Here is a 13,780-nt window from a genome sequence, read left to right as displayed (position 1 = left end):
ACAAATTGTACATGACCGCGGTAGTTGGAGAAGTATGGGAGAGGCCTTTGTCCTGCAGTGGTCGTAACCAGGCTGATGCTGATGATGATGATGATGAATATTCGAGCAATGAAAAGAGCAAAGAGGCTATACGCAAGCGCCTTGGCTACTTAACCTGTGCACAGGCTAGATTACATGAATTTAAGCGCAAAAGCAGATAGGTAGCCGTATCTCAAGACATTCTGCTTTGTAAAATGTGGATATTTCGGATGTCCATGCAAGCAGTCCCCGACGAATAAATATTGCAGGTACCGAAACTGTCCCTGAATGCATCCTACGGAGAGATGATGTACTCAATAGCACAAAACAACTGGAAACAGGAACTGCTGAAGCTGCGAAAACCATACGACAAAGATGCAGAGTAAGTTATGAACATAACTTTTGCGTCCCCCTTCCCCCATACAGAAATTCGTAAAGGAAATGTGTTGGCAGTTTTAAATGAATAAAAAATTATCTATTGCTTGTATCCTTCAAGGTTTCCGGTACAGGGTAATTAAAGAAAAGATGATAACCCTGCTAAGACACTTGTATCCTGCATAGTTTGTGTTTAATTTCACGGTAGTTTAATAAAGGCAAAGTAAACTCAAAATTTAAGAGGGGAATGACTAGCTACATTTTGAAATGAAATCCAAGGCTTCAAATTCGAAGAATAAATCTAAGGCACGGTGAATTGCCAAGGTACATCCGGTATTTGGCAAAAGGACGCACATTTAAGCTGAGAACTACACCATCTAATTCCTAAAAAGAGACTACATAAAATAACGCTCAGACTCATTCATTCATAATTCAATCACTCGTTCATTCCGTCCTCATGCATTGAACTGTGATTTTTGGATCTAGATGCCGGCCGTAGAGACGAAATGCTACAGGCGGTGTACATCGCTTCTCCACGTGCTTGAAGTCTCAATGCACTCGTAATCCACCGAACACATCCGTGTAGTTCTCCGTTATCAATTAAAGCTCTGTGCATTTGAATAAAACTTCAAACAACCTATTGTGTATTATCACAATAACTAGGCGTACGTCTCCATTGCTTCTCACGCCTAATTTTCTATTTTGATGCAAAAAATATCTGTATTTCACTTCTATGTCAAGGCGTGCATTTAGCGCACATTATTCTTAGCCAAACGGAAAATTTTATTGAAATGACTTTACTGAAGAAGCAAGAACAAAGCGAAATCTTTTGGTACGACGTCCTTCGAGCATATTACTTCTTGTCAAGGCAAACTTCGTACGCTTCAATGGTACACTAAAATATTACTCCTAGTAAAATATTGACAGTAACGTACAATCCACTAAAGTGGCGTGTGAACCTAACGCCAATATATTGAAGATGTGCTCATCAGGCACAATGCTCCGAGTATTCGCTAGGTTTTGCAGTGAAATCATTAGCAATGAATCTTGCCGCGTTTCTTTTTTTTTATTTTTCAACGAAAGTTAGTAATGGTTGCGCCAATTTGCTGTGACGCATGTGTATAATGCTTTTCTCACTCTGTTTAGGTGGATAGTTGGTGCAGCAGTCGTGAATGCTTTCTACAGTTCGAGCAGCAATGAAATGGGTGAGTTTTCGTAACCATCTTCTAACAGCGTGTGTTTGCGATTCCCATTGGTTAGTGCCATAATACTGTCACGTGGAATGACGTATGAAGAACTCAGTAGCAATACTGTGAAAGACGAAATTAACTTTTATTGGCTGAACCTGTGCCCTCAAAAACAGGCTACACTTAAAGAACGGCGACAACTGCGAACACAGTCGACGATCGTCAAAATCTGATCAGCGGGTAAAGCGCGTCGGCTTTTATACATCAGTCGTCGAATGTTCCAAGTAATCGCTAGGACCCGCGTGCCTTCCACAAAGTTCTACATTATTCGCGTCGCGCACACATGCAATCATATTACACAACGTCAGGTCACAGACAGCGGATGGAACCATCGATGAGATTCCAGAAACTTCCGATACATCCAGGCGCGTCCTGCGCTGTGCAATATTTGTTAAGCGGTGAACCGTGGTCGCCTGATAAAGTTAGGCAAGTACACGTGTCAATACGAAGCTACAGAGAGCTAGAGAGAAACGGGGTGGGAAAGGCAGGGGGGTTTACCGCAAGATACTTGGTTCGCGACCATGCACTGGGAGAAGGGGAAGGAGAAATGAAAGCTAGTAAGAATAGGGCAAAAATACTTAGAACGAATGAAAACATTTAGGAGGCTATTGCTGTGCTAGAGTCGTCACTAAAGCTATTTCTCCTTCAACAAAGTGCTGGAAATGCTTACCGCTCTACAGACACAGTATATAACCACTGCGCTCACTAAAAGCGTCCGTAGGACCAAAATATAGCGTTGCTCTATATGAATGAAATTACCAATAAATAAAATAAAATCCAGAATCTAGAAAACACTCAATAGCGGGAAAAGTTAGCATCAAGCGAAAGCTGATAAGACTACCACCTTCATCCCGCGAGGAAAGCTATAGATGGGAACAATCGAAAGTAAAAACACCGTCATTATGTCGAAAGCTGCATCATGACTATCTGATGTTCAGTTAGCACCGGCACACCGATGTGTTCATAAAAAACGAGAAACAATGTGAAAAGTATGAGTTGAGAAGCTGTTCATTGGGACGTACCATTGTCGAGAAATTTACGCACCATCATATACCAAATGCGATATTGAGAAGGTACGGTAGCCGTATCTAATCGCATGAGTAAAATGCGTCTGCGATTTCTTTATGTCTCACCCTGTGTGCCAGAATAATAGCTAGTGTTCGCGTACATTCTAAAATGTGTAACATTGTTCACAAGAGCTAAACAACATGATCAGATCTGACCTGCTATCGACGAATACATTGCTGCACTAACAGGAATGAAGACTTACGTCTACGTATCATTTCCTACTTTTCTTTCGAAGACTTTATTTCCTGTTACCGCAACAATGTATTCATCAGCTAGGTCTCAGCCAACTCAAGTTTTATTCTGCTATCGAATTGGCGACAGCGTACAATACATGTCAAACACTGTAGCGACGTCCTGTTCGGAGCGAAACTTTGAAAACACAGCTCATCTGGTGGAAACAAACACAATGAAATAATACAGCGGCACGTTGCAATGCTCCGTCGTGTGCGACATATGCATCGTTTCCACCAATGTGTAAGTTGTGTATTATTCGCTTACAGATACGTTAATTCCAATAAAGAAATGAATGAAATCCGTTATTAGAAAATTGCAGTCATTACACGGTGTTAATAAAAGCGCTGATAGATGTGTTTTGAAAAGAATATACGGTAAGTCATTTGTGTTTCTCTTATGATACAGTTAGAGTCGGTATTTATAGGAAATACTGAATACACTTCTTTTACACATACAAATACAATTCTTTTTCCACATTTCGTGTGGATTTGTAATCTGACAAATCATTCTTCTGTGTAGTGTTTCCTTCAGGAATTCTTCAAGGGGTCTTTTATGAACACGGACTTCCACGGTGAGTCAATGCATGCTAAGAATGCTAGCCGTGAACGCCTACTTTAACTACCTTGAACTCTTGTCATCCTAAATTAGATCGAGAGTGTCCAGCGGCCCTGCCAATTGGTAATGCGTAATGCTTCCTACAGTAGCATATCCGCGACTACAGTAGCATATCCGAGAATACTTAGTAAATACCTTATCACCCCTTCAGATTTGCTACGATGAGCAAAACGAAAACAAGGTGGAAGCGGGAGCCAACTTTTTCGGTCTCGAATTTCCATCTCCCGCCTTAGCCCTGTTTTTTTCTTCAGGTTTGTTGACATACTCAAGTGATAGAATTCTGGTTTCTTTCTTGAATGAGAAAGCAGACTAAACTTTTGTGCCTAAATTACTCGAAAGTACCCTGAAACCGAAAGCTTGGAGAACGTAATTAGAAGCTCTTTTTCCAAGATTCTCTATGACTTAGCTTCTATATTTAAATGCGAGACATTTCATTCAGCTCAAATCATTTTTCGCCAAATGAAAAAGGTGTATGCGTTCTTCATGCGTTTGAGTATAGAAGGTCTGAGGCGGACTCCTGTTAACCTCTCGTTAACTTCCTTTAGAATACGCACATTTCCGTTGCTAGTAGTATGATTTCCATAGATATGTTGTAAACACCGCTGCCGCTGGATGTCCCAAAGCTTTTCTTCTGATATCTTGTCGACATGGGGTAGATTATTATACCTCTATTTCCTAGCTTCCTTGCTCAATGGCAAACTATATCAAGTACATTTCCCCCTTTTTAGTAACTTTCTAAATGAAGCAGCAAAATTTGTCTTAGGAGCTCTTACCTCACGTTTCCGAAACTAATTTCACATCTTTACCGACAGATCCATCAACTTCGGAGCCGTTGGCATGGTCGTCGGTCACGAGATGACACATGGCTTCGACGACCAAGGTAAATATTTGAGAAAGTTGGTGGTGCTGAGGAACACTGTCTCGAGTATTCAAACAATAGTCACCTTCGGAATTATAATGTCGAAAAGATTGAGGAAGCAGTACAGAATGAAAGCAGCACGAAATCACTAAAGAAATTTTGCACTAGAAGGAACATTATATACGCAGTCAAACATGCGGTCCGCGATTTTGATGTTCTAACAAAGGCAAGTAAGGAGCTGTACACTTAATTGTACAGTACCCTCAGCACAACCATCACAGGACGTGCACTGTTATAAACGTTTTGCGAAAGAAAAAGAATACAACAATTTTCGTAAAATATCTTCCTTGTTCTCTTGTTTTTGGTTAACTTGTTTTTCTGCGATATTACAGAAAAAGGATGTTAGATAGTTTATTCCGTCAATGACTGCAGTTTTAATGTAATGCGTAATAGCGAAATTCTGGCATGGGACTGCAACTAATCATACACCTACACATATACATCAGACAGCTACGTAGAAAATATGAGATGTGACCCATTCTGAAAAGACATCTCGCACCAACACACCCGGCACTAGACTACACAACCAAGTATCCACTTTACGAGTTTGTCTTCTCAAGCTCTGCGCGGCATCACTCGCTCTGATTGCAGCTGTAGCTTGTTTAGAAAGTAGGACCAATTCGCTATAGCATAGTAGATGTATTTGACTATGCTTGCATGGCTGTTTAAACTGCACACAATGTTACAAAGGTTGATTGAGGAAAGTAAAGAGATGAACAAATATATGACTTCGCTGATAATATTGGTGACAAATTTTTCGCTTTGCCGTATGAGGAGCACGTGTGTTAAAATCAAGGAAAGTTCTGTCTTGGATGACAAACAGAAAAAAAGCTTTTAGAACTGAAATATCTGTTTCTTTCATTGAAGAAGATTTTCTGAACTAAAAATGGAAATTTTTTTCTTTGTTCTTTCGTATTTTTCACAGTATAGTTGCTAACAGCAAACAAGTTCCATGTGTAACTAGCGGAAAGGGTGGAAGCACATTACAAGGCATGTCCCGGGGAAACAGGGGAAACGTAGCAGAGTAGTCTATTTGATAAAGGATGAGCGGGATATTGTACTCCAAAAGACTCATTTTATATTCGCATTGCTTCATCATATCACTTGCACCAAAGACTCGAAGAAGGCAAACATGTTGCCATAAAAACAGACAGTTAAGAACTTTTATGAATTCGAGGCCTATCAACTTGCTTTCAGTATTGTACCAAATATTCACTAAGGCAATTTCTAAAGTAAGCTGAACTACACTGCAATCCAATCAACCCCAAGAGCACGCTGACTTTAGAAAGGCTTATCAAGCATATGATGTGTAGGGTAATAGAAAAATTTGGGGGGCATAAGCAACCTCTATATATGAATGTCATGAATGAGAAAGAGGCGTTGGATTCATTAACAACACTGGAAATCATGGAACCATTACCTAGCGAAAGTGTTGAGGGTGGAGACGCATTGCAACTTCGCGATTATTACTAATTTTCCTCGTTGACATATCTTCTACACATAACAGGAAGTCAGTTCGACGCAGAAGGTGCTCTCAAGCAATGGTGGACCAATGAAACGCGCACTGAGTTCATGAAGAGGACCAAATGTTTTGTGTACGAATACGGAAATATCACCGACAAGGAAGCGAACATGACGGTGAGTACGTTCAGAGTTCTTTTTATTTGTTAGGAATTGTGGGTGACAAATAGTAAAAATATAAAGAAAAGTGGGAAACATTGCACTATGCGCCACAAGATTGCTGAGCAGGTTCAGTAAATCCGAGATCCAGCAGAGGTCAACCAAAGTGCCCCGAAATTTCTCTGACACCCTAGGTTGGGCACACAAAATAAAATAAAGACGTAAGGATGCTAGACGTATGTATTTCTTTTTACGGACATTGTACGATTTTGATGACGCTCTTGAACATGCTTTTTTCTTCATAATGCGATTTACCTTTTTCGCCTGCGTTTCTTACATGACGAACGTATAATATCACATTTTCTCACGCGATTTCTGTGTTAGCTTTTATTAGGCAAACATTTTTCTCTAATGTCATCAGTCTTACAGCTCATCAGTAATGCCTGATTGAGTGGGTCAATGTTATCATGTCGTCACAATAAGATGAATTTTAATTAGCGCCGCAGTTCAAAGCAACAACCAATAAATAATACTGATCCATTTTCTTGATTCATTGCAGCTCAATGCAAAGAACACTGTGGGCGAGAACATTGCTGACAATGGCGGGCTCCGTATGGCTTTCGAGGTTAGTGTCATTAATTCCTGACGTCTTTGCGGCGCTAAATGCAGTATAGTAAATTAAACTCCTCCGAAGCATAATGTGGTCTAAATGGAACGATTTCACACCATTGTTGGTGATATTTAAACAGAACATGCATTACAAAGTTCGTTCATGAGGACCGCTTTCTTTACCTCAGGATACACGTAACTCAATAATAAAGACACCGCATTTATCCAGCGCAATTGTTTTACGGAGATCAGCATGTGTTTTCACCCTACCACTGTTCGCAGACTCTACACAGCCACTATTTTCATCATTTAGGCTAATTGTGGGCAGTATCTTATTCACCTTTTACATACCAAAGTGGCTGCTGTATTGTATACCTCTTTTTAAGGCACATGAGCTAATCGAAATATTGGCCTACAAGTCCCTGCACAGCGTCAATGTAACAGGACGGGAGCCCAAAAAGATCACCTGCTACTTTCTTTCCTAACAGGTTGAGGGTGGGGTCCGTTTCGTGTCAGTTTGTAAGAGCCATCTCCCTTCCCAACTTGAGATTTCTTCAGTACTGCGAGACACTGCTGTATGAAACTGGCGAATCCCGCAAATTTAGCTCCCAAAAATTTAAGGAATTCCCCTTATTCTCACTTAAAGATAAAGCTGAAATATCAGGCCCCTACGACGGAGAAAGAAAAGGATAACTCATGTTCGAGAGTTCACACGATGAACTCAATTTTCATAGCGATCGCTACATGCACCTTTAGTTATGTGCCTTTATTAGTTTCTCTGTGTACCATTTATTTCTCGATTCACCTTATAGAGTTATTTAAACGGCAGTTTCAAATGCATCTGACCAAGTTCACTCATTCGAATTCACCCCTGCTTTGCAGGCATATAGCCAACTTCTGGAAAAAGAGTACAAACACGTAGACACTCGCTTGAAAGGTCTGGAAGACGTCTCAGGGAAGCAGCTGTTCTTCCTCTCCAACGCAATGGTATGTGTCGCGCTAGCCTTGTATTTGATGAGCGATGTTAAGCACTGAACCGCTTTTGTATTAGCGAGCGCATAGTACTCATGGTCATGCTTCATTTTCACAGGTATGGTGCGGCTTGAGTCGGCGCGAGTATCTTAAGCTGCAGATTCAGTATGACCCGCACAGCCCCGGTCCATACAGGTAACTCAACACGCTTACATTACGTCGTTTTACAAAAATATCGAAGTACATACGAGAAAGACAATGCCAATATGGGAAGTTCATCTTGCGAAGAGAATGCAGCTTTGCTAGACGGCATTTGGGTTCGACTTTTCTTTATGGCAATTATAAGTGCTCGCAATTAGAAATATTGCCTCATGCGATCGGTCATTTTCAGTATTTTACAGCGAAGCTGTCAGCCTCTAGTTGGTAGCGATATAAGCGCCTTAATCGAAGCTTCAGCAATTGAAGCGAAAAGTACAACATACAGCACAGCATTTGTTCCAATAAAGAACAAGCACAAAACAAGCATCCAAAACACATAATTGATAAGGCGCTCCTGCTATCAATGCAATGTACGTAGAGCTGCCAGCATACGTTTCCTGGTAACGATTATTGCTGCGGAAGCTACCACGCCAAAAGTACCTTGCCATTGGGGAATGACGTCGCTATCCTTTGCATGGGTGAGACAAGAACGAGACACACCAGTGGTTACAGTTGGCGACTTCAACGTTGACATTACGAAACCCGACAAGAAAGACTGGTTCTTGTCGTCTGTCAGAAACAACTTTGGAGTCGCATGCTGCAGCGACACCAATCAAACAACCACGATGTACAGATCGTGTTTGAATTTGGACTTGGCCACAAATGTAGCGAAAGTGGTCACGCAACACATCACGGTGTACCACAGCCACCACCTAATGCCAGTTTAATGGTCGTTCAACAAAAATGCTTGGGCACACAAATTTTAGGAAAAAGCCTACTGAAGTTGTGTGGTCATAATAGGCTTGAAAATCCCACACAACCTACACTGCTACGAGCAAAGTCCCAATGAAGTTACCTAGGTACGTTGATGATTTCCTGTGCAACACTGCTGCTGGCTTCAGGCATAGCAGGCAGCAAAGCGAGAAGCTCAGCTGGCCACATTTCAGCAATATCTGAATATGGAGAAAACTTCGGTAACCTTGTGAGACGCGATGGTTCTTCCTTCACATACGCATTGACTGTGTATTAGAAGAATAGGTTGCGGTGAGTTTTTTTCCAGGAAGCTACCACCAATAATCGGGTTGGAAAGGCCGAGAAGATCCAGAACGACACGAACTGCGCCACCGACTCATTTTCGGGCTTCAGACGTGGTCTAAACGTCTTCAACAAGCTAACTGCACTTTTAGCACCATGCGGGCTTGAGAGCAGAGCTCCCAACATAAAGTGATCATTTTCTCAGGACCGTGTTGCTACACTGCGCACAACTCAGCGCGACAGAAATTAGTCACATGGACTCATTGACAAGCAGGCAAACAAACTCTGAGTAAAAGACATTGGAGTTCACTGTCAGATAGTTTATTAGGCAGCTGTTCTCGAGATCAGAACAAACTTCAGGTCTTTGGCTCGTATTTTTGAGAGGTCAAGTTCATAGCGCCAGAAACTGGTCTCAGTGTGGAGGCTGGAATGAAGCAGCCAATGTGAGAACCCCGACTGTGTGACCCCTCAGGAATTGAAAAGGAGTGCAGAATGGGGTATTCCTTTACCAGCCTTGAAACAGCCACCCCGGAATAAATTCAATCGCGCGATTCATTCCATAATTGCAGTGGAGCCACCACTTTCCGATCTAATATATGCTGATTGCATTGTTTTGCTAGTTAATTATCACAAATACACACAGATTATAGAAAATATACGCAGTGGAAAAAAGAGCGAAGCTCAATCATTAAAGTTTAGCATGAGAAAGTTGGTCTTCATGGTGCGTAATTTTCACGACTGCTCACTCATCTCAACAAACTATACTACAACAAGAGACTGAGGGTGGTAGAATATAAACGCCTAGGAGCATGCATCGAAGCGGTGATTAGGTGCATGAAAATTAGGTAATCAATTTCAATGGCTAGAGGTACGCTGCAATAATAAAACTTAGAGCGGCATTGCAGTGCATAAAGCATGAAGTACTACGAGGTGTGTTGCAAGAGTAATTGGTTACCGGCTGTACGCTTTCAAACTCGATGCAGTGTTTAAAATATGACATGACGGGAGGCCTTGAGGCTAATCCAAGGGCTTTTGCCTGGGAGCGCATGGACGGCACTAGAAATAAAACAGCATTTTGAGATATTTGCTGAGCGTCATTAGAAGGCAAGGCTTAGAGCAAAGTTTGCTGAAAAAGACGGCTGCGGAACGTTAACGGAAATTGATCGGCTGGCAGGTTACCTAAAGCAGTGCCCTGCTGTTAAAAGCCATATGGGGGTGCCCAAGGATGCATAATTATAGCAGAATTTAAGAACTCCATTCAGACACAGTTCACTGAGAGAGAGATAGAAATCACTTTATTGTATTATAAATATGCATCGATGCCCTCAGTCCAGGGCCGTCGCTTGCGGCATGCTTCAGCGCTAGATCGATAAAGTCTTCAAGGAATCGTTGGTTGTGAAGAGTGGTTACGGCAGTCATCAACTCGGTGGAAGGAATAGGTGGCAGTGATGAGGGTTTTGTAAGGGGGCTAGTTTTGAATGGGGCATGCCATAGGATGTGTTATGTGTTGGGAGCACACAACCCAGAGTGGCTACCGCAAGGGATGTCTTCAGTGAGTAGGCCTTGCGGTAGGGGCTTCCATGCTGCATTGAGCAAGGTGTTCGTCTGAGCTTGTCGGATGAGTGTGCCCTGTTGCCTTGTAATTCTTGTTGTAGCTTACAATACAGCCTGCGCTCGTCCCTAAGCCGGTACAATTGTGGAGGACGCATTGATGAGACGAATAGATTTGGTCGGGGGATGTTGGGTGCCTGGAGTATAATATCGCAGGCAAGCTGATTAGCTCATTCATTCCCCAACATCCCTTCATGGCCAGAAATCCAGACAATTTCTACCTGTCGATGGATACACTCTTGTAACTGTTGTGTGATATGTTTAGGTAAGTCGCCATGTATGAGTTTTCTACGTGCTGACATTGAATCAGTAAATATAGTGGGTGTAGTTATAAGTGTCACTGGGAAATGTTTTATTGCTGCTACTACCACTTGTAGTTCTGCTGGGGTCGCATCAGTCTTTGAAATTAATTCACTGTATCGTCCAATGGGTATGATCAACCACCGCTATAGCAGTTCACTTGTCTTGAACGCTAGCATCTGGATAGTAATATGTGCGATGTGGGTTGCGCCCTGTGTGTCTTTTGAATTTTGCTACTCTTTGCGTCCGCCTAACCTTATTTATCGCAGGTTCCATGTATCTCAGGAGTGGTGCAATTTTGAAGAGTGACGAAGTTTGCGATGAAAGTGATAATGTGGCTGGTACATGCGCGGGTGATAATTGAAAGGCTACAGTATAAAGTATACATCTACCGTGCGCAGTTTGTTGGAGTCGGAGTTCTTGCCTTCGTTTGTGCGTCGCAATAATTTCGGTGATGGTATTGTGACATCCCATGTCGGCAAGCAGTTGTGTGCTCGTGTTGACTGAGCACTGAAATTGTGTGCAAACCACTGAACATTATCTATGAGAATGTTATAGTACCCATCCAGCGATTAAATGCGCAAGGAGTAGGCTTGAACTAGGCGTCCGGGGAACTACGACAAAAACTTGGAGGACGCTTAAGCTTCGCCTTTAAGAGTGGAAGAAGAGAGCACTGAAAGATCCTTGACTGCTTCTCGCACTTCCGGTCAATTGCAGTTTATGTAACGAATGTTTGCCGGAAAACGCTGGCGGTGAACGCAATGGACGAAGGCGAGCTTTCTGATAAGAACGTGGTCTCTTGCGTGGACCGCGGATACGCAGAGGGGAGCGCCATCTTGGTGATCTTGCAAAGAACCGGGCTCGGCGCTCTATGAATGGTAGAAACACTGAAAAGGGGGTGTGCGTTCGGGCTTCCACGTAACGGAATTATGTTTTCTCGTATATTCAAATTGCAACCCAACGCTCTCATGTCTGTAGGCGCTGTGTAGGTCGTAATTTCATATTTTCTGACGCATTTTACTTTGAGAAATTCAATTAGTTCAGCAACGTCTCTGCGCTACACGGATGGCCAGCGTGGTTGGGTATTTATGGTTCGAAATGATTGATTTCTCACAAGACTGTTCACGATAGACGTAGGACCAAAGGATGATTTTCTGCGAGACGGGGCAAATAACGCTGTCCCGTTGAAAAATGAAATTGCTCTAGAAACGGGTAAAAGACGGCTGAAAGACTGTTAGCACAAAAGAAGAGGTACCTCGCAGTGATGCAAATTTTCTGCATTGAATATTACAGCTTAAAGCGTAACGTATTGTAACTTAAATGCACTGTAGGTTTCAAAGAACGAGCTGTCATTTGCCACCACCCCGTTACAAAAGCAATGCTCATTCAGCATATCCTCCTTTCTATAAACCCCACTGCTGGATACCATCTTTTATAAGGGCTAGTTTTGGTTCACAACAATTAATGCTAATTGGTAACTAATTGCTGCTGGCATTAATTAACTTTCCTCAGATTAGTTTTTGTGACCTCCAAATACCGTTATTATTATTTGCACATCGGCCCTCCCAACGCTGGTGACTAACAACTAGTCGCCAAGGGTTTCTTTAATAATTGTGGATAAAACTCTCTGCTATAACTTTACCCTGTGTGCTTTCTACAGTTTTAGTGCTTATGTTGCATTTGCGTCCTTGACGCTTGAGAAGTGCCTCAATGTTGAACATTGCATTGATCTTACTGATTCTCCGTCATTTTTTGCCACTGTTGCCGTCATCTGTTGCTGCGGTCTTATACAGGCCGCAGCAATCTAGACAAGTGGACTGTTTTTGGTTCTTGCCCCCTCCACCAACATGTGCTGCGCAAATAACATTTATGCTTCTCATCGAAATCGTGTTGGCTAACTAATAACTTTGTTTTCCTCTCCTTTAGAGTCAACGTGCCAATGTCAAACCTGAAAGCGTTCTCTGAGACTTTCAACTGCCCAGCAAACTCCACCATGAACCGGAAAGACCGGTGTAGTTTGTGGTAAAGCGTTCCCAAAAGGAATTTGAAAGCGAGGCTACAGCCATTCCCAGAGTCAGGCAAGACACTCACCAACCAAAACAGTGTTACAATAAACAACAATGAACGAAGTTCTTTTGGGAATGGCGTACTTATGTAAATGAAGTGTTTACACAGAAAGGACGCCGAAACAAGCAGCGCTCGTCAAGAAAAATACCTGAAGGGCAATGAAAGCAAGATGAGATCTGACTAAAATTATTTCTGAGATCTTGTAAACCACAAAAGCGGTCCTATTGCCAAGAGAAAAGCTTCAGTGACAAGGAAAATGACTTCTGTGGGGAAAATTATTCGCACCGTCTCTGACCAGCAACAGGTCCCGTGACGTGCGAGATCATGGCTAAGACCCGTTAGAGTATAGAAGCATTGATAAATATTCAAATGTGTAGCATTTATGCCGTAAGAAATACAGTTTCCTCATGGTTTTATTGACATTTCCTACGAGACAACTCACAAAAACACGCCTCACTATTATACAGACCAACACTGTTTGCGCAAGTCGGGCAGCTTCTCTGCGGGAAACTAGGATATATTACCACCAGGAAATTCACAACTAATAAGAAGTGAAAACAGGACAGGAAAGATGAAAAGGCAAGAGAAAGACAAAGATTGGAGAGGAGGACAGGACAAGGTGACTGCCGATTTGCTCTAGGTGGGTCAGTCTGGAGGTGCCGTCTATGTGAAACAGAAGCCAAAGGTATGTGTTGTCTCTACCGGGAGTCTTAAAGGTCCGAACACCCGGCATCGGCTCAACCCTCAGGATCCCCATTTCCCCAGACATGGCTAAGCCATGCACGGCTACACGCCGGAGGGCCCAACCCTCATGTGCTCGGGTACGTGGTGTCACAAAACGCCAAACGCCTGCTGACGCAGACGGCCCTGCAGCTAATTAGGCAATTGTAAT

The 13,780-nt window shown here is 42.5% G+C and overlaps 1 protein-coding gene across 1 annotated transcript in view; it reads left to right on the top strand.

Annotated features, from left to right (window-relative positions):
* Nucleotides 1–12,950, top strand: part of LOC126539168 (neprilysin-1-like) — a 37,391-nt gene extending 24,441 nt beyond the window's left edge. The window contains exons 13-21 of the mRNA XM_050185918.2: nucleotides 288–400; nucleotides 1,540–1,598; nucleotides 3,462–3,513; nucleotides 4,370–4,437; nucleotides 5,984–6,114; nucleotides 6,656–6,721; nucleotides 7,588–7,692; nucleotides 7,796–7,872; nucleotides 12,748–12,950. Coding sequence (XP_050041875.2) covers nucleotides 288–400; nucleotides 1,540–1,598; nucleotides 3,462–3,513; nucleotides 4,370–4,437; nucleotides 5,984–6,114; nucleotides 6,656–6,721; nucleotides 7,588–7,692; nucleotides 7,796–7,872; nucleotides 12,748–12,847 — 771 coding nt within the window. The 3' untranslated portion in view covers nucleotides 12,848–12,950. The remainder of the gene's footprint in view (nucleotides 1–287; nucleotides 401–1,539; nucleotides 1,599–3,461; nucleotides 3,514–4,369; nucleotides 4,438–5,983; nucleotides 6,115–6,655; nucleotides 6,722–7,587; nucleotides 7,693–7,795; nucleotides 7,873–12,747) is intronic.
* The last annotated feature ends 830 nt before the right edge of the window (nucleotides 12,951–13,780 follow it).

Source organism: Dermacentor andersoni, chromosome 11, assembly GCF_023375885.2.
Source record: "Dermacentor andersoni chromosome 11, qqDerAnde1_hic_scaffold, whole genome shotgun sequence".
Taxonomy (NCBI): Eukaryota; Metazoa; Arthropoda; class Arachnida; order Ixodida; family Ixodidae; genus Dermacentor; species Dermacentor andersoni.
This window is presented reverse-complemented; position numbering and strand designations above follow the sequence as displayed.